Source organism: Achroia grisella, unplaced genomic scaffold (assembly GCF_030625045.1).
Source record: "Achroia grisella isolate CSIRO2021 unplaced genomic scaffold, CSIRO_AGI_Agris_v1 utg1847, whole genome shotgun sequence".
Taxonomy (NCBI): domain Eukaryota; kingdom Metazoa; phylum Arthropoda; class Insecta; order Lepidoptera; family Pyralidae; genus Achroia; species Achroia grisella.
Genome location: NW_026712687.1, coordinates 1624745 through 1649673, shown reverse-complemented (window position 1 = coordinate 1649673; position 24929 = coordinate 1624745). Strand labels below are relative to the sequence as shown.

General features: G+C 33.4%; 1 protein-coding gene across 1 annotated transcript; it reads left to right on the top strand.

Annotated features, from left to right (window-relative positions):
- The first annotated feature begins 5013 nt into the window (after nt 1-5013).
- LOC131841566 (proton-coupled amino acid transporter-like protein pathetic) lies at nt 5014-23944 on the top strand. The gene is made up of 9 exons (XM_059189884.1): nt 5014-5069; nt 8988-9139; nt 9781-9925; nt 10416-10546; nt 11484-11719; nt 12996-13193; nt 13718-13823; nt 15201-15417; nt 23750-23944. Exons 1-9 carry the CDS (start codon nt 5052-5054, stop codon nt 23942-23944), a joined length of 1398 nt encoding a protein of 465 aa, XP_059045867.1. The 5' UTR covers nt 5014-5051.
- Nucleotides 23945-24929: the final 985 nt, after the last annotated feature.

The window sequence follows — 24929 nt, the reverse complement described above, 5'->3', positions numbered from 1 at the left end:
TATGGCACACTTTTTTTCATTTCGAACCTGGATTCGCCAGAGATCCACCGAGATACAAAACCAAAGATGGATTCAAACCACTGATTGCAAACAATCAAAAGTGGCAATTCCAAAAACCAAACCATCGATTGACAAAACGCCTATTGAATCTAGATAGGGATAACCTCAAAATAATTATAGGGACAATAACGGGCCATTGTCCCTTAAACAAACACCTGTACACAATAGGGGACAGACAAATCCTCGGAACGGTGAGGTCGCTCCATGAAGCCTGTGAAGACTCCAGGAGACTTCTGCGCTTTTGGAAGGAGCTTTCCAGCCAAGCTACTTTAGTAGTCTGGCTCTACGCACAACGACAAATGATAGTCTAATTGCGGAGACTGGAGTCCAATTTACATTTACATTTATGTGGCACACTTTTACGAATTCTTTTCCATGGCTAAGGAAAGAAAGAAAATCATTTTCCGACAACCATTGCATTCACATATTCATATAACAACAAGTAAACATTAAGATTAACATATATAAACACACGTTATATAAAGCTAGCATATACATATGTATATGCTAGCTATGCCCGCGACTTCGTCGAAATTTGTAAATAAGATTGTAATTGTAAATAAGAAAGATTATATGTTAAACCCCTTAGAACCCTTTTTCGCATTAAAAAGTAGCCTATAACCTTTCTCAGCGTCTAGACTATCTGTGTGCAAAATTTCATTAAATCAGCTCAATAGTTTTGACGTGAAAGCGAAACAGACAGACAGACAGAGTTACTCTTGCATTTATAATATTAGTAAAGATATACATATGCATACGCACATATACACATAACAATTACAGCTAGCCGTGACAGGTAACTGTCAGGTCACATCGTTGGTATTCTGTGCCTGCTAGACAACACGTACAGCTCGGTGTCTCCGTGCCTTTGCCTTTCGATAGCTGTAAGGATCTCCCCACCGCTAGCGACAGTCCCATTGACAGGGGGGAAGGGAATTGTCAGTAATGGGAACTAGTAACTACCATTGCTAGCAATGTACCATGTTAGGTCGACCTCCACGCGGTTCCCCCTGGAAGCCATCGTGATAAATTCTTGGCGAATTTGTCACGATGGACTAACTGACCTGACCTCATGTTCATCTTATCATCCTCCGCTGGTGCCCCGCCAGCGTAAACCGTTAGCGCAGGCAGGTGCACCATTCCATTATCAAATACAAAAAAAAAGTCCCATTGACAGCCAACAAAACCACCGTATCACCTATATCAGCCGTCTGTTGAGATAAATCAGTGAAATTACTGAATGTGATGCATGACATCTTAAATCTCAGGAATGACAACGCCGGAGTGGTGCGTACGTTATACGATAGCGTGATGGTTATTATAATATATAATGGTTCAGTTAATGTTAGACATAATATATATTGTAAATAAACTTGACATGGTATATCGCTAGCAATGGGGTTACCATGTCAGGTTGACCTCCACGATTTTCCCCCTAGAAGGCATCGTAATAAATTTATGGTGAATTTACCACGATAGGCTAACTGACCTGACCAAATAAACTTACCATATACTTACCATCAGGTGGGCCGTCAACTTTTGTCTCATTTTAATTACTTAAAATATATTTCTAGTTCCTTTACACAAAATAAAAGTTTTGAGGTTGGCAACCCTGAACCAGATTTGCAAACAAACTTATTTGATGGTCCATGTTCATCAAAGTATCTAAAATTACCAATATTATTGTATGTTTCGGTTTTAGCTTTTATGTATTCATTATTGTAACGAGTTTACTGCGTTCAATGCCAATAAGAAAATATTATATTTATTTGTTTATTAAATCTTTTATGCACAAATACACAAATATAGATGCATATGGCGGACTTAATACCATAGAGGTATTTTCTGCCAGTCAACCATTGGGCAAACAGAGATCTTTGTGGGCAGTGCATTTAAAAAAAAATTAGGTATACATACACACAATAGTTCGAAAGGAAAAAATGTTTTACGGGTTTATTAGATGTTTAAGATTTTCTATAGATAAGGAATTAATATTCCTCGATTTTAATATAACTGCAATGACAAACATGTTGTCAACTCATCTGATGGTAAGTGGTAACCGTCGTCTTCTTACCCTACAACCAAAACGCTCCTATATATAGAGTGATTGAAGAGGAAGGTTTATATGTAGACATGTACAGCCGTGCGAAGACGGGGCGGTTAGCTAGTTTATAAATAAAAAAAAATAGCAGTATTACACACCTATCTGATTTTATGTTATAACTTTGTAAATGTCAAAACTATGTACTATATATATACATATACAATAGTATTATGTAACATTGAAATTTTTTTACTAAATCATCTAAATAATTATGTTTTATCAGTATGCTATTTGCTATGTTATTTGTACAATGATAAATACTATTTACGTGTATAATGATATATAATTTGAAACAGATGAGATAATTTATAAATGAAAACTGGTTAAGAATCTAGAAGTGAATCTGTAATTATTTTATTAAAATCCAATTGTATGACGTTGTAATACCATAGATAAAGGAATACTATATACAGTTCGTAATACACTGAAAACTAGTAGAAGACAGTAAATAAAATCCATACTAATATTATGTGCATGAAAATGTTTGTCTATTTGTAAACATAGGTAAACTAAACGTGATCACCGTTACATGGGAACATAGTTTCCATTGTGATGTTCATATATTATATACAGACGACGGTTACAATACAACTTACCAACAGGTGAACCGTCAGTTGTTTAAATTTTAACCTGAACAAATTGGAATTAAAATAGATAAAAAGATAGATTCCATCGCGAGGACAAACATAGGCTCTTCATCTATCTCTGGAAATCTAGACTAAATAGCGGAAAACATGTCTTAAACCTAACTTCAGTCATTTCAGTATGTAATTTATTGGAGTATTTTTTGTTTTTCAAATTGTACATACTGATAAACTTGCATGGTCATTAATTAAATATTAATATTTAAAATACAATACGTTATTACATCAATAATTTTGAACTAAAATGTAATGGCATTTTTTTAACTGGCTAAAATCTTCATATCAACCGAACCTACCCTTGGAGTGGTAGACGGGTATTGCCGGATTCTTACTGGCTAAAAACCCCAAAGTGTTCCTTCTTTTAACCTTTCACCACCTTTCCCAGTCACGGGAATACGCGAGAATATTTAATCAGTTTAACGAGAGCAAACACTTGACTGAAAACACAATATGTACTTACTACAACTATAAAATATGTGAAAGTGACATTATTTGCCTTAATGGCGTAACAAATTATCATTAAATTTGACTAGACGTACCAAAAACACGTAGTTTTAAACCGGTTCGTAATATACCGCACTCACGCAGACGAACTCGCGGGCACAGCTTGTATATGATTACATGAATTACAAAATGTACAGTTAAATCAATGGTTACCATATTTAGGAGATACTCCAGATAACTACCCGAACCTGTTGCGAAGTTATACCGTTAGCTTAGGGTGAGAGCAAGCGGGTGTTATTTTTAACGATAATTTTTAATCAATCAATTAATTTATTATTTAAATGTATTGAAATTTATATATAACAATTTGCGCAAATATACCAATTTATTAATCAATTTATTTTGCGCTTAAAAGTACATTGGTGTCGTATTAAATGTATTTATATTATAGAATATGCTTATAATAACCATTTAACATGTAAAATATTTATATACATTATGGAGAGCTTTGCTTTTAAATCTTCTCTCAAATAGTATACCATTTGAGAAAATGTTAAAAAAAATGGATTATCGTAAAAAATATTAAAGAGTTTATTTAATTTAATTTTAATTATTATTAATAATATTTAAAGTTTACTTAAATTAAATAAAAGCAAAGCCTCTCCATAATGTGACAATTTCCATAAATATTTTACATGTCAAATGGTTGATTCAAGCTAAGCATATTCTAATACATTTAATACGACACATAAATACATACACAAAATAAATTGATTAATAAATTGTTATACTTGCGCAAATTATTATATATAAATTTCAATACATCTAAATAATAAATTTATTGATTGAATAAAAATTATTATGTTATGCAATATGGAGTAATTCAAGGCTAGAATCAGTAGACACTACTTTAACTCGGATTTTTCCTCTTGCTGGAAAAGATTACAATAATGGCGAGATAACTTTGTAAAGGATTTTCGTTAGATATTTCCTTCTTGAGAGCGTCGTAACTATCTGACCCGGCAAACGTTGTTTTACCCTATAAATTAATCAGTTATCAACCACCCAGAATAGAAAATGATTAAATTACTAATATCACTGTTTAAAAATAGGGGTTGAAGGTAGAAGAATGAAAATTTAGGGCTGTATGATTTTTTTTATGCCGATTCGTAAAAATAATATCTAATAATTAATCTAAAAATAAAGGGGTGGACCACCACTATCACTTAGGGGAATGAAAAATAGTTTACAGCCTATTCTCAGACAGACAGAATAAACAATATTTCATAAAATTCCATGAAGCCATTCCGGAGGAGTTTTGTTACAAATACACGACAATTTTATATATTAGACATATTGAGGAAAACATACATGTTTTACATAAACAACGAATCACCGTTACCAATACCGTCTGACTATCTGAAAAATATCCCACATCATGAGTAATAAATCATGCACATACAAAATATTTTGCTTTTATTGTGGTTTACATGATATTACCTACATATATAGTTAAGTGATCACCAGAGTCTAATATATTATATTTTATATCCTTACACTAATATTTTGTTTCTAATTGATTGATTAATTATTACGGTAATATATGACAGTATAGTAATATATTGGGGATGAAACGGATGAATAAAAAACATACACTGTCTTTATTTTAATGAATTTTATCGTCAAGTGTACACATCTTTACTAGGTCATTGAGGACAGATACGCAAGCCATGGACTAATTGATACCAACTAAGACATCGGTACTGTTCGGTTGTGTTGTATATAGGATTGCTTGCAAAATGGAGATGAGCAAACGAGTGAGTACGATTTTTTTTAAATATATTGTTTTTCAGACAACTGCTATCATTTAATTCTTATAAAAAGATAATTAGTAGAAAAGTATATATGTTTAAAAATAAATTAATTCATTTCTCTTACCGCTACCGTGTGTATTACATTTCTTCCTATTTTACCTTCGAAGTAATCATAAATGAAGCGTATAAATAAGTTCGTTCGACAATAAAAACGAGTTATTTTCAATAAAGACTTTTAATGCAATAAGCATTAAAAGTCTGAGACGGAGTAAATCCTTTGAAAACTATAATTAAAAAACAATTGTCAGTTTGTCTCTAATTGGTTTAGATAACGCACTATCTATTTAAAAAAGTACATTAGCACAGATGCCTATATTACTTACTAAAACATGTTAAAAAGTGTCGATTGTTTTAAAGAAAATTATGTGAGTGTGTGAATGGTTTTAAGGACAGAGGCCTAAAAAGAATTGTGATAGACTTGTGAAAGATAATATGGAAGAAAAGGAAGTGAATAACGAGATGACTGCAAACTGAGATGAATTCAAGAAGAACATTACACAACCCCAAATAACATGGGATAAGAAAAGAGAAATTTTACTAAACAATTGTCCAAAATATATAGAATATAACACTTGTAACCTATACTTTATAATATAATATACTTAAATATACGTGTCTTTACAATTTTAATCAGCATGTATCCAAAATCGATTTGGTATTTTCTAAATAGTACATAAAATGCAACAACGCGTGCTTCCAAATCTAATATTATACTGAAGAACAATTTAACATTCTTTTTGTAAGGGAAATACTTAAAACTACTTAAGCAAATTTCGTTTTCTGCTATAAAAATATACAATTCGCTGTCCTTAAGGTAGACATTTGTATATATTGTGCACGTCAATTTATTCTATTACTAGTTTTGTCCGCGGTTTCACTGGCGTGAACGTTATGTATGCCTATCTGTTATTGTGATGTATCAGCTATATTATTTTAAAGTGTCATTAAAATCCATTCAGTCCGAGTAGTTTTTGCGAACTAACAAACTTTCTCGTTTATAATATTAATAAGATAAAATATTTTGCCCTATTGTCCAGCATAGGCTACCTGTATTTTCAACTTATCTGTTTCAATAATAAAAAATATTCTGAATTCATGTAAACTTGCGTCCTTTTCTAAGTAGACAAGTAACATAGAAATATTATTCTCCAATTCTTAAGTCATAACACGAATAATTTTATGGTTAATAAATATACCTCTCTCGACGATTAGAGTAGGTTTCATTGGTCGTGATTACAAGCTGTCCTATCTATTTACTACCTAATATTATAAAACTGCTCGTTTGTTTAAAAACTATTAATGAGAATTGTATTGAATAGTTTATTCTTCGAGGAAAATAAAATCTACATAACATTACGGTACAACCAATAGTAATGAAACATCAATATTTTTTTTTACAAAAGTAGGGAAAATGCGACTAAGATGCAAGAGTCGGCTAATTCGATTAAAAGAGCAGCACGTAAGTTTCTTGCTCGTTCTTATTATGATGAGACAGCTTACCGAATGAGCGACAAATTAAAATTGGATAACTATGACTATTCAAAAGTGCCTAAAGTGCGTAGATTAAAGAAATATGTTGTACTTAATCTAAAGTTGAATATAAGTTTATTTGAATAAATGATTTCTACTCTGTTCTGTTCTATTCTCAATAGAAAATAATGCTTGTTAATACTAATAGTGTGAGTAAATGCGAAATATTAACTGGACTTATTTCAACTAATTATTTATTCATCTATACGACATTGACTGCATTTAATTAAAGACATAATTGTTACTTTTTTATACCACGATGCTGGCAATCAAGCATATCGCCCGTCTCATTAGTGTTGTTAGTATACGATGACAGTTTGAGAAACACAAATTTATACTAAGTTAATGTTTCTCAAACTTATAACTCTATTTACCCGTAGCTCTACAAAATCTTCTAAATCACAGTAATCCCTTTAAACCTTGAATATCGATTTCCTTCCGATCATCCCCTGCCCCATTTTAATGGAAAAACATAGTGTACATAGAAAACACCTTATACAAACAATAACCCTGGACAATTGAATCAACGCCATCTAGTCCCGGTAAGGGGATTGTTAGTAATGTAGACTCATGACCTATTACTAGCAATGTACCATATCAGGTTGACCTCCACGCGGTTTCCCCTGGAAACCATCGTGATAAATTCCTGGTGAATGTGACCTCATGTTCATCTTATTATCCTCCACTGGTGCCCCGCCAGCGTAAACCGTAAGCGCAGGCAGCTGCTCCATTCCATTATCATCAATAAAAACTCCCGGTAAGGTAAGTAGAGTTTGTGTTATCGGTACTACACCGACAACTGATATAAATAGTCCGATTTTTTTTTCTAAATACAACTCATGAATACAAATGTTTATACTGTGCGAGGAATAGAACCGGCGACAGCGGTGTGGTAAACTGGTAGACTACCGATATACCTAGCGGAATAAGAGTAAATCAAGAGTTCTTTCCGTCGACAAAATTCTAATATCAGAATATATAATGTATTGGAATACATTGTAGTCTCAAACGAGCATTATATTGAAAGTGTGATTATTTGACATTTGCACTAAATATGCGTCAATTGATACTCATCATTTATAACACGCTTCAATCAAGAAACAATAACTGACGGCGTATATTCGTATGTCACTGCCACTTACTTTATTTGTATGGCTTAAATGTGCATTGTGACGGAACTCTCCACAATGCACTGGAAAATTTCTAGAAGTGTAATTGGCGTTACTATTAGAGTCATTGTTTGTGGAATAAAAAGTATAATCAATAACATTTAAAATTAATATAGTTATTGCTCATTAACAGATGTGTCTTAATTTGACGGCCTGGTGGTTTAGCGGTTTAGCACATCACCTTACTTCTAATGGTCGCAGGTTCGATTCCTTGCACGGCACAAAGATTTGTATTCATGAGTAGGATTGGTCTGGGTGTTTTCTATGTATAATATGTATGTAATTACAAAAGAAATATCAAGGTATTTATTATTTATCAGTTGTCTAGTACCTACAACACAAGCTTTAGTTAGCTTAACATAGGTCTATGTTAAGATATGTAAATTGTCCTGAAATTATTACTATTATTATAAATTGTATTTACTCCGATACATAATATATCCGATGAATATCTCCCTCAGTTATACCCTTTTATATATCTAGAGATATTTCCTGGAACTTCTTTTTATGACTTTAGTAATCAATTTGCCTGCCTGGAATTTAACCCTTTTTGATTTTGTTAAACTAAATTATATTTCTAAAATAAAATTAACTTTATTAGCTATCCATCTGTTTCAGAGATTAGACAGAAGGCGCAGACAGACAAAAATTTTTACTATATTTTTTTATGTTGTTGAAGTACCATATATATTTTCAATGTATAGTTTAGTGAAAAGCTGTTTATTTGAAATTGCGAACATTCAACCGCGGAGCAGGTTGCTTTGTAGACTGTGTTTCGATTAAAGGGTGAAATGAGACAGTGAAATTAGAGGCGAGGATCTTAGTCATCGTAGCGTATTTTGAGATACAGTCTGCTTGCCTATAAAGAGACATTGCAATCCATGAATGTTTGTGATCTTTAGTAAATGCAAAAGTAACTCTATCTATCTGTCTAACGTGCTTTCACGGCAAAACTACTCAACTGATTTTTAATGAAATTTGGTACACAGATACTCTAGACCCTAAGAAAAAATGTAGGCTACTTGTTAATGCAAAAAAAGATTTGTAAGATTGTATGGAAGTATTGTGATTTTTATGGTCACTATTCCAGGCGGAAACTTAAAAGTACTAAAATAAATTTTCATGCTCTTAAATTTTATAACGTTTTCTTATATATCTACAGAACCCTACAGACAGTCAAGTGAAAACAGAGGGACAAAGCATAAAGCCACCACCGCAGCCACCGCCAGAAGACAACCAAAAGAAGTTTGTCTGTTATTCAGAAAAGGAACCATATGACTTTGTGGCAGAAAGATGCGTTTCGAAGCCTACCAAGTGATTAATTAATAGTTTATTTTAGTTAGTAGATTGTTCTGTGTATCAATTTAAATATATAATAATAACACTTAATTGTGCACAAAAATATATTTCCAAAGAAAAAGAACTTTTTAACTGCTAAACAAAAGGACGTCCTAACTCTTAAAGCAATCTCTTATATAACTGCTATATAATTCTCCAGAGATGACAAATGGTCATAACTAGCTGTACTGGAGACTTCGTCAGCGTGGAATTTAACTTAATTTTTCTAAAATAAAAGTAGTTACTCCTTATTACATCAGCGACCTGCTAAAAAAAGTACCGTCAAAATCGATCCAACCACTTCAGAGATTAGCCGGATCAAAGAGGCAGACAGACAAAATTTTAAAAAAATGTTATCATGATGTATGTACCGTATTTATATTCATATGCATGTAGTAAAAACCTGTTATTTCAATATTACAAACAGACACTCCAATTTTATTCGATATGTTCTGGAATTATTAATTATTAAAATTATTTAGTTTCACATAATACACCACCCTTTTGGTTTCACATAATCATGCATCCCTAATTTGACCATAAACTTAATGATCTTCAAACTTATAAAGTCTGATTAATATTAATGGAATTAAATTATTTCGTTCATTTGTTTTCAGTGTTCTAGAATCTATAGGTCATCTCATCAAAGGTTGTCTTGGCGGTGGAATTCTAGGCATCCACGAGGCTTACATGAAAGGTGGTCTGTGGACATCATTAATCTTGACTATTATCTTTGGATTCTATATAACATATTGTGTTTATGTAAGTATTGATTTGATTCGAATTTCATTAATATTAACTGTAAAATATATTTCATTTATTTAATGTAGGCTTTTTATGTCCCATATTACATATAAACCTTATAGAATAATATATGAAAGAAATAATAATAAAATAGGTTGTCTTTATAATCACTGACGACGGCAATACACCACCCCTTGCCAGTAGTCCTTCTTCGTAATATTCCAAACTTGCTATATTAGCTATTATAACTAACTTTGTTATTTTTTTTAATAAATTAGTGCCTTGTCCATCCTCATGTCAAATTTCATTCACTTCTGTTCAGCCACTTTAGTTATGAAAAGGTATCAAACGGACTGATAGACATACTTGTGATTAGATAGACGTATTACTAAATTTAATGTGGAATTTGGATTACATAATAACGGAAGGCCATCAACAAAAAGACCCGAAATTATATAGATGTGAGATTTTATATGCCATGAACAAAAAAAATATTATTTATTTGTAGCTTCTAGTAAAATCAGCACAAATGCTCTATAAAAGGTTACATATAACAGAGATGTCGTATCCGGATGTCGCTGAGGCCTCATTAGAAATAGGACCGTTCCCCAGTTTGAAGAAGTACAGCAAGTGGTTTAGGTAAGAGTAAATTTAATTTCATATGCTAAAATGTCCTAAATGATTAAATATTTTTTTTATTTTGCACTATAATCAAACAGCAGATATAACATAAAAAACTTTCCAAAATTATGTTAGTAGTAAACCAATAACCATAACTTTTCACTGAAATAGCTATTAAATAACTCTATACAAATAATTATTTACTAGTATCTGTTCTTCCAAATGAACTCTACTGCTTCTTGTATGCAACCTCCTCCATTACGCCCTTGGTCTAGCGGTATAACACCGCTTTACTTCTGATGGTCGCGGTTTGATTCTACGTACAGTACAAACATTTGTTTGTTTGTTTGTAATACTTTATTGTACAAATATATTATAAATAACAGGACACTATTGACTTAATAAAAATAAATGCGTACAATGGCGGACTTATCCCAAAAGAGGAATTCCTTTCAGTTAACCTTTGAGTAACTGAGAGGAATTGTGGAGTGGTGGAAATAGGTACAATAAATAATACGCGTCACAATGCAAATGCAATGCAAAAAAAAATAAGCAAACATATATAAAATTTGTATTAATTAGTATGATTGGTTGGTTTGGATGTCTACTATCTACCTATATGTAATTACAAAATAAATATTTATGTATTTATATCAGTAGTCTAATATCCATAAGGCAAGCTCTGCTTAGCTTATAGAACTGGATGGCGCTGTGTGACCATTCACAAGTAATAATCCAGTACCATGTACTGGATTATTACTATTGTTACAAGTATATTTTTGTACTATAGGTAATAATACCTATAATACAAAACTATAACTATAATATACACGCACAGAAAAATATTACAATAAAAAAATATATAAATATGCTTAACAAAAAGCGGCGTTATCGCTTAAACAATCTTACAGACTATATTATACTACATTTGTGACAAATTTTATTATTTCTTCAGATATGCTGTAGATGTAACAATATGTATAGACCTATTTGGAGCATGTTGTGTCTATCAAATAATTATAGCAAAAACTATAAAGCAAATTATAGAAGACTCGTATGGAATGACGCCTGGAGACTTGGACCAGTTGAGATTATATATCTTGGCGTTACTTATACCAGTGTTATTGTTATGTATGATTACTACATTGAAGTATTTAGCTCCGTTTACACTGGTAGCTGATGCATTTATAGGTAAATATTATTTTAAATTATATACAATAATAGATTACACAGCCTATCATATATTCCTGTTATTTTATTCACAAATGTAACACATCTAGTTACACAATTATATATCAAGAGAGAATTATGTCATAATTACAATTTTCATGATTTAAAAATATATATATATAAATTATGTAAATAAAATGTTTTATATCCGATAAGAGGTATACTAATAATTAAACTCGAACATACACAAGGTACATAAAAATACTAAATACTGTATATATTTTAATGTTTCTAACTATATCTCACGTGTCGCATATTTTTTGAAGATAATTAGAGTCACTTTTAAATAACTCGAATGGTAAAAATTAAATTACAAATTAAATGCATGCTTCATCAGACATCAATCCTTCATATTATAAGATGCTCATCATTTCCGACGGGAAATGGTAACCATCCATAGCATAAGGGATATTCGGATCTTATTAATAACCACAATACGTCGGTGCAAAGATAGAAAACGACTAATAAATCCTATACAATCAAATTCTTGTCTCCAATATAGATATTACATTATTTACCATTTAACACTGCTTCAGTTCCTAAGGCAGCTAAAGTTCAGTTACTATACAGTCACCATACAGTTGCATAAATTAAAATGCCTACTAAAATTATATTTAATAGTTATTTTTACATAAATTTATGTTAACTAAATTACTCATAATATTACTGTACTTATAGATACTTTTATTTACTATATTTTTTATTTTCTAACCTTATCTACAGTATATTGTATGCATATAATTTAGCTTCTAGGCACACATAGTGTTGGATTACAATCCAGTTTTGTACCAATTACACGCTTCTAAACTAATGTTTGTATTGATGTATAATTAATAAATAAATACTATTTTACAGGCATGATAATAGTAGATTAATTGTTACATAAGGGAAACCCAGCGTTTCTATGCTAAAGTATAATAATTTCGCGATTTTTAGCGATGCAATTAAAATTACAATTGCGTCACTAAATATATGCGATTTAATTTATTAATATACTCTTTTGTCTTATATACTCTTATCGTTGTTCTGATGTATAAGCTATATTACTGTAAAGTTTCATCAAAATCCGATTAATATTTTTTGCGTGAAAGAGTAAAAAAATTCCTTCTATACTCACAAACCTTCGCGTGTGTAATGTTAATGAGATTATAGTTAAATTTCCACTACTGGGCTAAACTGCTGGACTAAAGAGTAATTTGTAGACACAATGAAAATAATTTCGACTTTCAATTTCTAGTGGCATGCGTAGTTGCAACAGTAATATACGCAATGGAGGTGGCACCACCCATATCTGAAGTACCAGCCTGGAAGGACAGTTTAGGATTCTTCGAATTTTGTGGTATAGCCATATTCAGCATGGAAGGTATAGGTGTATCACTTCCAATTGAAAATAATATGAAAGACCCAATGAAGTTTCCGCTTGTTTTATGTATTGGTGAGTATTTCTGGATAAATTATTATTATTTCTAATTATTAACTGAAAAGCATCTGGGAGACCATCACAGAGCAAACAATGCTTACTAACTTTATACATCACTGGACATCCATATAAGTAAAGAAGAAGGGAAAGTCAATTTTAATTTTTATATACTCTGCTTTTTTAATTTATACTGTGTTATAAAATGTGTATGTATCTGTTGATGTAAATGATGTAAATATCTACCTATATAAATATTTATTATTTCAATTTATATTATGTTTAGCTGTAAATAATTTGCATGCGTTTTTCAATTGTTTTTAGGGAACGTTATGAAATGAACTTGTATACCATATTACACCTTCTAGACTCATTTTCAGAGTTTATAAATATATGTAGATTTATAAAAATAATTTAAACTTTTAAAATTAAATAGAAATGACAATGATCATTGGCTTCAATGTATAAATACTCATTACAAGTAATTAAATCACCTCTATATTTCAAATAAGCTTTGTTACATTATTATTAAATAATTTCAGGTATGTCAATCGTTGTTTCCTTTCTAATTTTGGTTGGATTTTTTGGATACTGGGGCTTCGGTGAAAGCAGTATATCTCCTGTGACATTGAACTTCCCTACAGAAACGTAAGATATCTGGATAGTTGTTATTTACTATAAATACTGTAAATTCTGCCAAAGAATTAAACATATCAGCTACATATAATAATGTACTCTTTTGTTTAAATATTTATAATTATCTTCATTGACCTATTTTTTAATAGTAACTTATATAATTAAAAGAAAAGGAAAGGTTGTCAGAAGGAAAAAAAAAATACTGCTCGCTTTGTCGACTGTACTCAAAGTTTGATATAAAAATATATCCACAAACAGTAACTTTGTGAGAATTTAGAGAAACGTTTATTATTTAGTATAATATAAATAGAATATTAGATAAGAAATACTTAGTAAATCTTCATATATTTTATCTGTGATAATGATGATGATTCTGAGTAAATTAATGATCTACTAATCCTCTAGAACCGTTTCATTGTCTATTACACATTAACTGCAAACAAACTATAAACATACTTACTCATTTTATAGTAATTGTACGAAGTAAATAACAACCAAAATAAAAATAAAAAATGTTTCTTCTGCGTGAGTACCGCATTCGCTATTTAAGATATGTTCTATTTGAGGGATCAATATAAGGCAGTGAATTTACGGGATTAGAGGCATGCGATTCTTTTTCTTTCTTTCTTTCAGAATGGCAGCGTATGAGTGCCGTTACATGATCACGTATTGTCGTAAATTGTGTATTACAATTACATAAATATCTTATCCATATCATTGCAATGTAAATTGCCTTTAAATCAGATGAGACGAACTTCATAGCAATCCATGAATTCACCGTGCGAGTGCCGTCCTTCGTCTATCAGAGAGGGAACCTCTGAGCAGTTCCCGGGACTTGTGACCCGGGTGTAGGTTTAAGGGGCTCCTTTTGCCGACGTACTTAAACACTCACCTTCACCGCTCGTGTTTCTCTTGCTGCCCAGCCAAATCTGGTAGGAGCTGCTAGTGCATTTAGATACACGTTCTAGTATAGAAACCACTGCAGTTCTAAACTGGTCAAGATGTTTTAGAAGATTGTAGAGCGATTTCCATGGTATACTTCTCGGTCCCACACGTCTCGTTAATTCGACAGCATATAAATTAACCACGTATCATAATTCGTTTATTAATTCCTAATATTTAATTGTTTTTATTGCATGATCATTATGTATATTTGTTTCCCCTAGTATTAGTGATCTCTACCAGTATTACACGTTTAGTTTTTTTTTTAAATATAGGAATATATCAATCTGAATGAAACACCTACATCCTCTGGGATTTTATAGTCACAATAAACTTGACGTTAGCCCTGGACGTGTTAAGTTGTCTATCAGTAATAACAAACTATTGCAAACGACGTACATTTATTATATGAACTGAACTTAGCATATTTAATTATCTTTATTACAGATTTCCTACAGTCTTAAAATGTCTGATGGCCGTTATGATCTTCGTAACATTTGCCCTCAACTTCTGGGCTCCATTCAACCTGGTGTGGCATTACGTCTCCAAGAAACATGATCCTGCAAAACACTGGATATGGGAGAGGATCTATAGAGCAACCTTCATTGTTGTTATTACAAGTATTGCCATTGCTTTCCCCAATATTGGCAATTTGATGGGTTTGGTATGTATAACTTCTTTTTGTCTTGAATAGAATAGTTGGTTACGCCAAACGCGATGCGTACCTGGTTTGTTGATGTGCATTGACACCCCTCCCGGCTAATTCAATAATCAGTGATGTCATAGCTTTCGCCGCGCGCGCAACTCATATCGCACGCATGTCTTAATAGTTGTAATCAACCTGAGTGAATTCCTGAGATTCCCGTAACCGTGTGGGCCCACTGAAGAACAAGCACATTGAAGTTAAGTCATTCATATACCAGCCAGTTTCCTATACAACAATATAGTCCATCGAAGAAGGCTAGATCATAGCCACCGCCGCACCATTTATTGGCCTTCCGTCGCCGGATCACAATAGGAATCGCAATTTATTTATTTAAAATTTGTTTTAATTTTTTCCTATTGTGAAAGTCGAGTGAATGACTCGCATGTAATATTGAACCTTATTGCGCATGTAATAGGATCTATTCAAATTGCATACCACGGTTGCACAAATATAACGATACATTGGTATTTTCGTTAATAAATAAGTTTATATTTATGTCGCTTATGAATTGTTCATAACTCGCAGCTCAATTCTTCAATTTCGCTTTATATCTGTTTGCGTTGTTTCGTTCATTTAATTTCACATTCACCCGCATTATATCGATATTGTTCGATCGATCGAAGCTTCTAGAAATATTATAGTTGTCGTTATACTATTTGACGAAACAATATTACCTGTCGAATATTATGTATGATGATTGTAGTGTTTGAATGTTAAGATTGTTAGTGTTGGTTACCGTAGTCTTTACACAAGAAAGTGAGCAGGGAAAGCACACTATTTAATCTGAATAATTATTGATAAGCAGCGATTTTATTTCTGTTCGTAATAGATATTTTATTTCCTTGCAGTACTCGCCGTATAATACGCTGGTTATTGTAAATTGTTTGAGTATTCGTTCGCATAGCTGTTTTATACAATACATGTCGGTTAAAGATCGTGCCCTACGTACCTATGATTAAGTTATACGTGGTGTATCGACACAGTGACTAACAACAACGCTTTAGAATACTCCCGCGTAAAATAATAGTTGTGAACATAGTTATTTTATATCTTTTTAGTTATAGTTATAGATATATTATCTGATTTTCTATGACATCACTCACTTTGATTTCGCTTTATGTATAGTTTATATTTCGCTCGCATATTTTTTTTGTAGATGTATGGTCGATACCTACATTCCGTATTGTCGCACTTATGTACCTACATACTACCGCTTATGAGTAGGTATATATAAATTTATTTGTCACGCGCTTTAATGTTTAAAACGTTATTGTGATTTACTTCTCGCACCGCATATTTAAAATATTGCTTTTATGCATTATTTTATTTTTCTCGCATATAGGTATATATAGATAATAGTTGTACCTATTTTTCGCATTATTAATTAGTAGTTTTATATCATAGTAAGCATATATTTTTTATGTATGCTAGTTTATATCGCGCATCATTTCTCGCATTTGTGTACTTATTTTCGCTACAAGTACATCTGTCTGTCTTGTAGGTATTTAGTACATTAAATACCTATTATACGTTATTATTGTTTATCGCTCGCCCTTTTACGGTAGTACAGGTATAGTTGTACGTTATTACCGCACATAGTTTTATATATCGCATTTATTGGTTTTCCTTTGTTATTTTTTAAGAAGTATATATATATAAATAATAATAATGGCTAACACAAACGCAAAATTAAAAATGTATGAATCAAAAAGTGCACAATATTTTTCGCAACTTCAGTCTATTTATGAATTATCTTCGAAAACTAAAATGGAGAAACATCGTAATGTTTTTATTGCAAAAGTTAGCCTGATCGATCAAATGCGCACCGAGTATGTTAAAATTGTCGATGAAATTATTCTCCTTAATTTGGAACTAAACCCTGATTATGTAGTTAATTATCAATCTCTCACCGCTTTTGACGAAATGTTTTATTCTATAAAGATGATGGCGGTCTCGTTACAACCTCAATCTTCGCGAACTCCAGCTCCCGCTTGTCAGTCTGCTTTACCAGACAACAAACAGGGATCAGTAAGGATCCCCCAAATTGTGTTACCAGTCTTCTCAGGTGATATTTTAGAATTTCCTTTCTTTTACGAAACATTCAAACAGGTTATTCATGACAATGAATCCTTTTCGGACTCAGAACGTTTTCATTATCTTATGAGTCACCTGTCAGGAAAGGCTAGAAATCTGTGTGCTGGCTTAGTACCAGCAGCCGAAAATTATCCTATATTGTGGCAAGCTTTAATCGACAAGTATCAAGATAAACGCTCTCTTGCAACGTCATATTTAGATAAATTATTTTCTTTAAAATCAATTAACGGTCCTTCGGCAATAAACTTAGAAAAATTTATTGATACTTTCTCGTCGACTATCGCAGCATTAAAGCAACTTAAAATTGAAAAGCTGGATGATTTTATATTTATTTATATGGGATTAAAGGCATTAGATCAGGCTACCGCGCAGTCGTATGAGTCATCAATTAGAGGAGAAGATGACATACCGCAGTTTGAAAATTTTATAAAATTTATACGTCAACACGTAAAAATATTACAACGCACGTGTAACCGCACCGCCGGCGCCGCTGCCGCCACCAAGTTGGACGGTCCCGCCACCGCGTCCGCCAGTGGTCGTGCACAGTCGCATCAACGATCGATCGCTCGATCGCCACGTACATTTTTAGGTACTAATCCTACGCAACGCATTTATTGTTCCTTATGTAAAGGTGATTCACATTCTCAATTATATAAATGTAAACAATTTTCAACTTTCACAATTAATGATCGATTTAATTATATTAAAACTAACCGTATGTGTACTAGATGTCTAAGTAGTCAACATAACTCTTTCAGTTGTCAATCAACTTCCGCCTGTCGAAATTGTAACAATCCGAGACATCATACGTTGCTTTGTTTTAAAAATAATAATTCCGCACCTACGCAAGTATCTCAGGATACGAAAAACGCACAGACATCTTCTACGCACGGTCGCCAATTACCACCATCTTCTTCGTCGCAATTGCCTCCGCTTGCGCACACACAACCCACACATCAGACACGATTAGAACCAACTCCCGTTCCTATTGGAACCACCACTGGTGGAGACAAGGAGTCGTTATGCACGCTTTCATCGTCCATTCATGAGCAGCCGTATGTGACTGAAGTACTTGCTACTGCCAAGGTATTTGCTAAATGGGAGTGATGTTGTCATTCGCTGCTTATTGGACCCCGGGTCACAAAAGCATTATATTACTTCTAAGTGTTGTTTAAAATTGGGTTTAACCATGCAGCCGGACGCACATACCACCGTTAAGGGTATAGGTGGCGCCACTGAACCAGTTAAGGGTGCAGTTGATCTCTCTTTCCGATCGAGATTTAATCATGAGCAATATTATAATATTCGCGCTTTAGTTTTGAATAAAATAACAGGTAACTTACCAACATGTCAAATTGATGTTGGCGCGCTCAGTTACTTAACTAATATTCCGCTCGCAGATGATACGAACACCATCAGAAATTGACCTTTTGATTGGTGTCAATCTATTCGCGACCCTTTTGTCTGGAGGTAAAATTATAAATTCACCTGGTACTCCAAACGCGTTGGAGACTGTTCTCGGTTATCTTATTTTAGGTGAAGCTCCCACCTTAACTTCTACGTCTTCTTCATTCTCGTTCTGTTCCACCACTTCGTGCGAGGTTTCAGTATTAATTCGCAAATTTTGGGAGATTGAAGAAGTAGATCGCAAACCAATAACAAGTATAGACGATAAATACTGTGAAGATTTTTATACCACAACGACCACTCGTAACGAATCAGGTCACTCATTTATATTAAATAGTACTACGAAGTCGCTTTACCATTTAAGTATAGTTCTAAGTCTTTAGGGAACTCTTTCGATATCGCTAAACGCAGATTTTATCATTTGGAACGTAAATTCGCATCGCAACCGCAACTGAAATACCTTTATGATGAGGTAATTCACGAATATATAGGAAAACAATATATTTCTCCCGTAGACGTAATTGAAAATAACAGCCCTAGTTATTTTATACCGCATCACGCAGTCTTACGTGAGGACAAAGTGTCCACGAAAATAAGGCCGGTACTAGACGCAAGCGCGAAGTCTAGTACTGGATTTTCGCTTAATGATATTCTACATACAGGTCCTTCCTTACAACAGGATTTATTTATTATTCTCTTGAATATGAGATTGTTCGCAGTCGCCATCTCAGCTGATGTGCGACAAATGTATTTACGAATAAAAGTTCGCCCGCAAGATCGTTGTTTTCAACGTATTGTATATAGATTTAGTCCTAATAAACCGCTCCAAGTCTTTGAATTTAATAAAGTTGCATTTGGCTTACGTTGCAGCCCGTACTTAGCGTTACGTACTGTAGCTCAGTTAGCTTCCGATGAAGGAAATAAATTTCCAATCGCGCATGAAATTGTAAAGAGAGACATATATGTTGATGATGTTGTTAGTTCAGTTAAGAATAGTAAAGATGCCTCGCAGGCAGCATCAGAGCTCACCGCTTTATTTTTGACTGGTGGATTTGAACTGGCAAAATGGACTAGCAATTGTAAAAAGGTCTTATTCCAGAAAGTAATCGTTTTTCGCAAAATCTGGAATTCGATAAGGATGAAACGCTTAAAATTTTAGGTTTATGTTGGTTTCCATCAGATGATGTTTTCGCATTTAAAGTTACTCCCATTAATCGTCCATGCACCGAACGCAATATTTTATCATCAGTCGCACGACTTTTCGATGTTTTAGGTTTAGTCGCGCCTATAATATTATATGCAAAGCTTTTAATTAAACAACTTTGGATTTTAAAACTCGATTGGGACGAAACGCCCCCGCAAAAAATTGTTCGCACGTGGAATCAATTCCAATCTGAATTACCACTCATTTCTAACATTAAATTTATTCGTCATATAGGTGTTATTGATAATTGCAAATTAAACATTCTCGGATTTGCTGATGCATCCGAACGCGCATATGGTGCTTGTGTATACGCGTATATTGAACTGCCAGATGGTACTTCAAATATTACACTTTTATGTGCCAAGTCAAAGGTAGCACCATTAAAGGTAATTGCTTTGGCACGATTGGAATTGTGTGCCGCTGTAATTCTTTCTAAATTAATCAAAATTATTTATCAAGTTTATTCGCCAAGATACCCCATAGAATCGGTATTCGCATTTTCGGATTCTACGGTCGCATTAAATTGGATACACTCGTCGCCACACAAATGGCATACGTTTGTTGCGAATCGAGTATCGCAAATTCATGAAAACATGGAACCAACGCATTTTTATCACATTAAGGGCACGGACAATCCCAGTGACTGCCTGTCTCGGGGACTGAGTCCTGCTCAACTCGCAACGCACCCCCTTTGGTTAAATGGTCCACCATGGATTTGTAAACCAAAGGGACAATGGCCAATTAAGCCATTTCTTGCTGCGGATTCATCGGACATTCCAGAATTAAAACCTATCGCACTGGTTACCATTGAAGATTCTATGGAACCTTATTTATATTCGCTCGCTCGCAAATTTTCGTCATGGATGAAATTACTTCGTGTAATTTGTTATATTTATAAGTTCGCTAACATTCTTCCACGCGGCGTCATATCCAGTTCCGATTTGGATTTCGCCGAACGTATAATTATTCGCGCTGTGCAGGGGTTTCATTTTAAAAACGATATTAGCAAGTTAAATAATAAAAAGCCTTGTACCGCATCAATAATTAAATTAAATCCATTTTTATCAGACAATCTCTTAAGAGTTGGTGGTCGTCTGACTCATTCTGATGAAGATTTCGATTATAAACACCCTATATTACTTCCGGGCAGAGATCATATAGTTCAATTAATTGTAACACACTTTCATCGTAAAAACCTGCATACAGGCCCAGAATTGTTAATGTCAATACTACGTACTAAATATTGGATTCTCGCAGCTCGACGTATGATTCGCACGATCGTAGCTAATTGTAATATTTGTTTCCGCAATAAACCGCGTCCTACATTCCCACCGATGGGTGATCTGCCTGCACTAAGGGTGAAGGAAGTTCCTAAAGCCTTTGTCCATTGTGGCTGTGATTTCGCAGGTCCGTTTTTTGTAACCCCTTATCGCGGTCGTGGTATAACCACTCGCAAAGCATACGTTTGCTTATTCACGTGCTTAACCACTCGGGCTGTTCATATTGAGCTCGCAAGTGAATTGAGTACAGTTTGTTTTCTCGCCGCGTTAAAACGTTTTCTCGCTCGCCGCGGTCCTATTCAATGCATGTATACGGATCATGGTACTAATTTTATAGGGGCACGATCCTACCTACGTGAACTTTATTTGTTTTTATCGCAAGAATGTAGATCTGTTTGGGATAAGGAATTAGCTAACAATGGAATTAAATGGATCCTTATCCCTCCTAACGCACCGCATTTTGGAGGATGCTGGGAAAGTAATATAAAATGTGTCAAAAGCCATCTAAGTAAAGTCATTGGGCTACAAATTTTAACCTTTGAAGAACTTACGACTGTTCTTACACAAATAGAATCGCTATTAAACTCTCGCCCATTGACCGTCTTAAGTTCAGATCCGTCGGACCTGGAAGCATTGACACCTGCTCATTTTCTTAACACTATACCGCTAAAACACTTCCCAGCACACGACGTAAGTGACGCTATTCCTCATCTTTTGAAACGACACGAGCTTTTAGACCAACTCGTTCAATCGTTTTGGAAGAGGTGGCATCGGGAATATTTGCATACGTTGCAATTGAGACGCAAATGGAACACGCCGGCCTTTCCTATCCAGGAAGGCACGATAGTAGTTGTTATGCAGGAGAATTTAACTCCATTACATTGGCCTCTTGGTCTTATAACACGAGTTTATAAGGGTAAGGACGGCATTATTCGCGTTGCCTCAGTCAAAACAAAGGCTGGTATTTTTCAAAGGCCAGTGGTAAAATTATGTCCATTGCCTTTGCAATAATATGTATTCTATAAGATAGGTAGTACGCATTTATAATAGGTTAATAAGTTAAGTTAAAATCCTTTGCATTTTTCTTATTTAGTAAATTCCGCATTTGATATTTTTTGTATTTTTTCTTTCTTGTTTTTTGTATTTGTCGCATTCGCAATAAGGTTCAATTGTGTAGTTCCTTTATTTTTTTTTCTTTTGTTAATTTTACTTTGACATTATGTCAAGGCGGGGGGCATGGTTACGCCAAACGCGATGCGTACCTGGTTTGTTGATGTGCATTGACACCCCTCCCGGCTAATTCAATAATCAGTGATGTCATAGCTTTCGCCGCGCGCGCACGTCGCACTCATATCGCACGCATGTCTTAATAGTTGTAATCAACCTGAGTGAATTCCTGAGATTCCCGTAACCGTGTGGGCCCACTGAAGAACAAGCACATTGAAGTAAGGGTAAGTCATTCATATTTGACCAGCCAGTTTCCTATACAACAATATAGTCCATCGAAGAAGGCTAGATCATAGCCACCGCCGCACCAATAGTATAGAAATATAATAGAAAATTCTTTATTCAAATACATTTAAATTTAAGCATTTTCCAATAGTCTTACATATTTTTTTAATCTACCACTCATTATGAAAGCTGTCTCATCACAAGTAGAACGTGCAAGAAACTTGTGTGTTGCTTCCTTATATAATTGTTGTAACTTTACATTTCAAGTTAAAATGTGTGAATACAAACTGCAACTAGCACTAATTCATTAGAGTTAAAATATGAAGTATACAAGTGACAGATGGAGTAACTAAGTAAGAGTATGATTAGAGTAGAACAGTCCGTTGTGGCTTCAAACTCTTCTTTTTTTATGTAACAATAGCAAACAAGCTGGTGGCCAGAATGATATAGCTGATAATAGTGATAAAAAATGAGTTGATATAGGGCAGTGAACCTACACGGATGCAAGTCTTCGTTTTCTATCATTTTTTTATTCGTCCTCTAGAATAATAACGCATGAATGCTATACCTTGGGCGACATGTGATAACACCTTTTTTATATCATGATACATATTAGCGTGGTGTTATTCATGTATATAGGCGATAATTGCAACTTACCACCAGATAGGCGGTCAGCTTATACCATTTCAGTTATAACTAATTCTCTGCTGTGATTTTTTTATTGCATTTGAATGTGAATATTTTTTTTATCCTCTTTTTGTTATAATTTATTTTGTTGAGGACTTCTATACTGTGCTGGATTGCAGTTACATAAAAGAAATATTTAAAAATGGAATTAACTGTATTTTTACAGCTGGGTGCATTCTGCCTGTCCAACATGGGCTTCATATTTCCAGCCATTATTGAAGTGTTGGTTATATGGGAAGATCCAGGTCTGGGAAGGTACAAATGGCGACTGTGGAAGAATGTATTAGTTTTAATTATAGGCGTATTATTATTTGTAGCTGGTACATATTCTAATCTTAAAGGATTGGTTAGCAATTTGTAAATACATATTGAAATTACTTTGTTATTTTTTTTCATCATCATCACCAATTCAATTTACACCGCTTTTATCTATAATAATATTATAAATACGAAAGTATAAAGTAGATAGATAGATATCGTCTCTCTATTGTATGTTACCTTTTGACAATTAAACGTCTGAACGTATCGTAAGGAAATTTGGTGTGAAGATAGATCGTGTCACGAGGATGGACTATATTTACAGATAGGCTAGCATTTATAACTTTATTAAAAAATAGAAAAGTGTAGTATTAAAATCCTTTTTAAACCAGACAAGATATCTATCACCTGAATAACAGCTTCAGCGACCTTACTTTACTAAAGTATTAAGTAATAAGCACAAGTAATAAGTACATTACTGATTAGAAATATTATAATTGTGTGTAAGACATTAATTCTGAAAAAGCCATGTAAATACCGTCCCTTACATAAACTCTGCCTGAATTTGACTCGTCTAGGTTTGTCCAAAATATAAGTAAAATGTCCCAATAAAGGCCATGTTAGACTAACAAAAGACACCAATCTATAAAAAAAATATTAATTGGAAAAGATTCATTTCTAAAAGAAGTGTTATCGTAGGTATATCATAGAGTAATCTTAGAAATTCAACTGTTGACGTCGTGGTTACCAAAGATCCTCAAGTAGTCAGGAGGGTTGGGAAGGTATTGGCAATGATGTTGCTCTATAAAATAGACCATAAAAAGTAAGTATGCAGAAGTAGCTTTATAATATAGATAATTAATTAATATAGATATAAATTAAACATATACAACAATTACATATGCTTTAGACTAAGCAATGATGCTATAAAAACACGGTACGATGGTAACAGATCATTAGAACTATAAAGGCATTAGGCCCACTGTCAAACATACTAAACAACCGTAAATATTAATCACCATAAAAATCAGAGTGAACGTAATATGGAATCTTAACGCGTGACAGTTTGAAACAGAATGTTCTAATTG

Bases quoted from the DNA above. Each gene is read 5' to 3' on its own strand.
- LOC131841566 (XM_059189884.1), top strand. The intron at 9,926-10,415 runs GTAAGTATTGAT...ATTTATTTGTAG, and splicing joins ATATAACATATTGTGTTTAT to CTTCTAGTAAAATCAGCACA. The intron at 13,194-13,717 runs GTGAGTATTTCT...AAATAATTTCAG, and splicing joins TCCGCTTGTTTTATGTATTG to GTATGTCAATCGTTGTTTCC.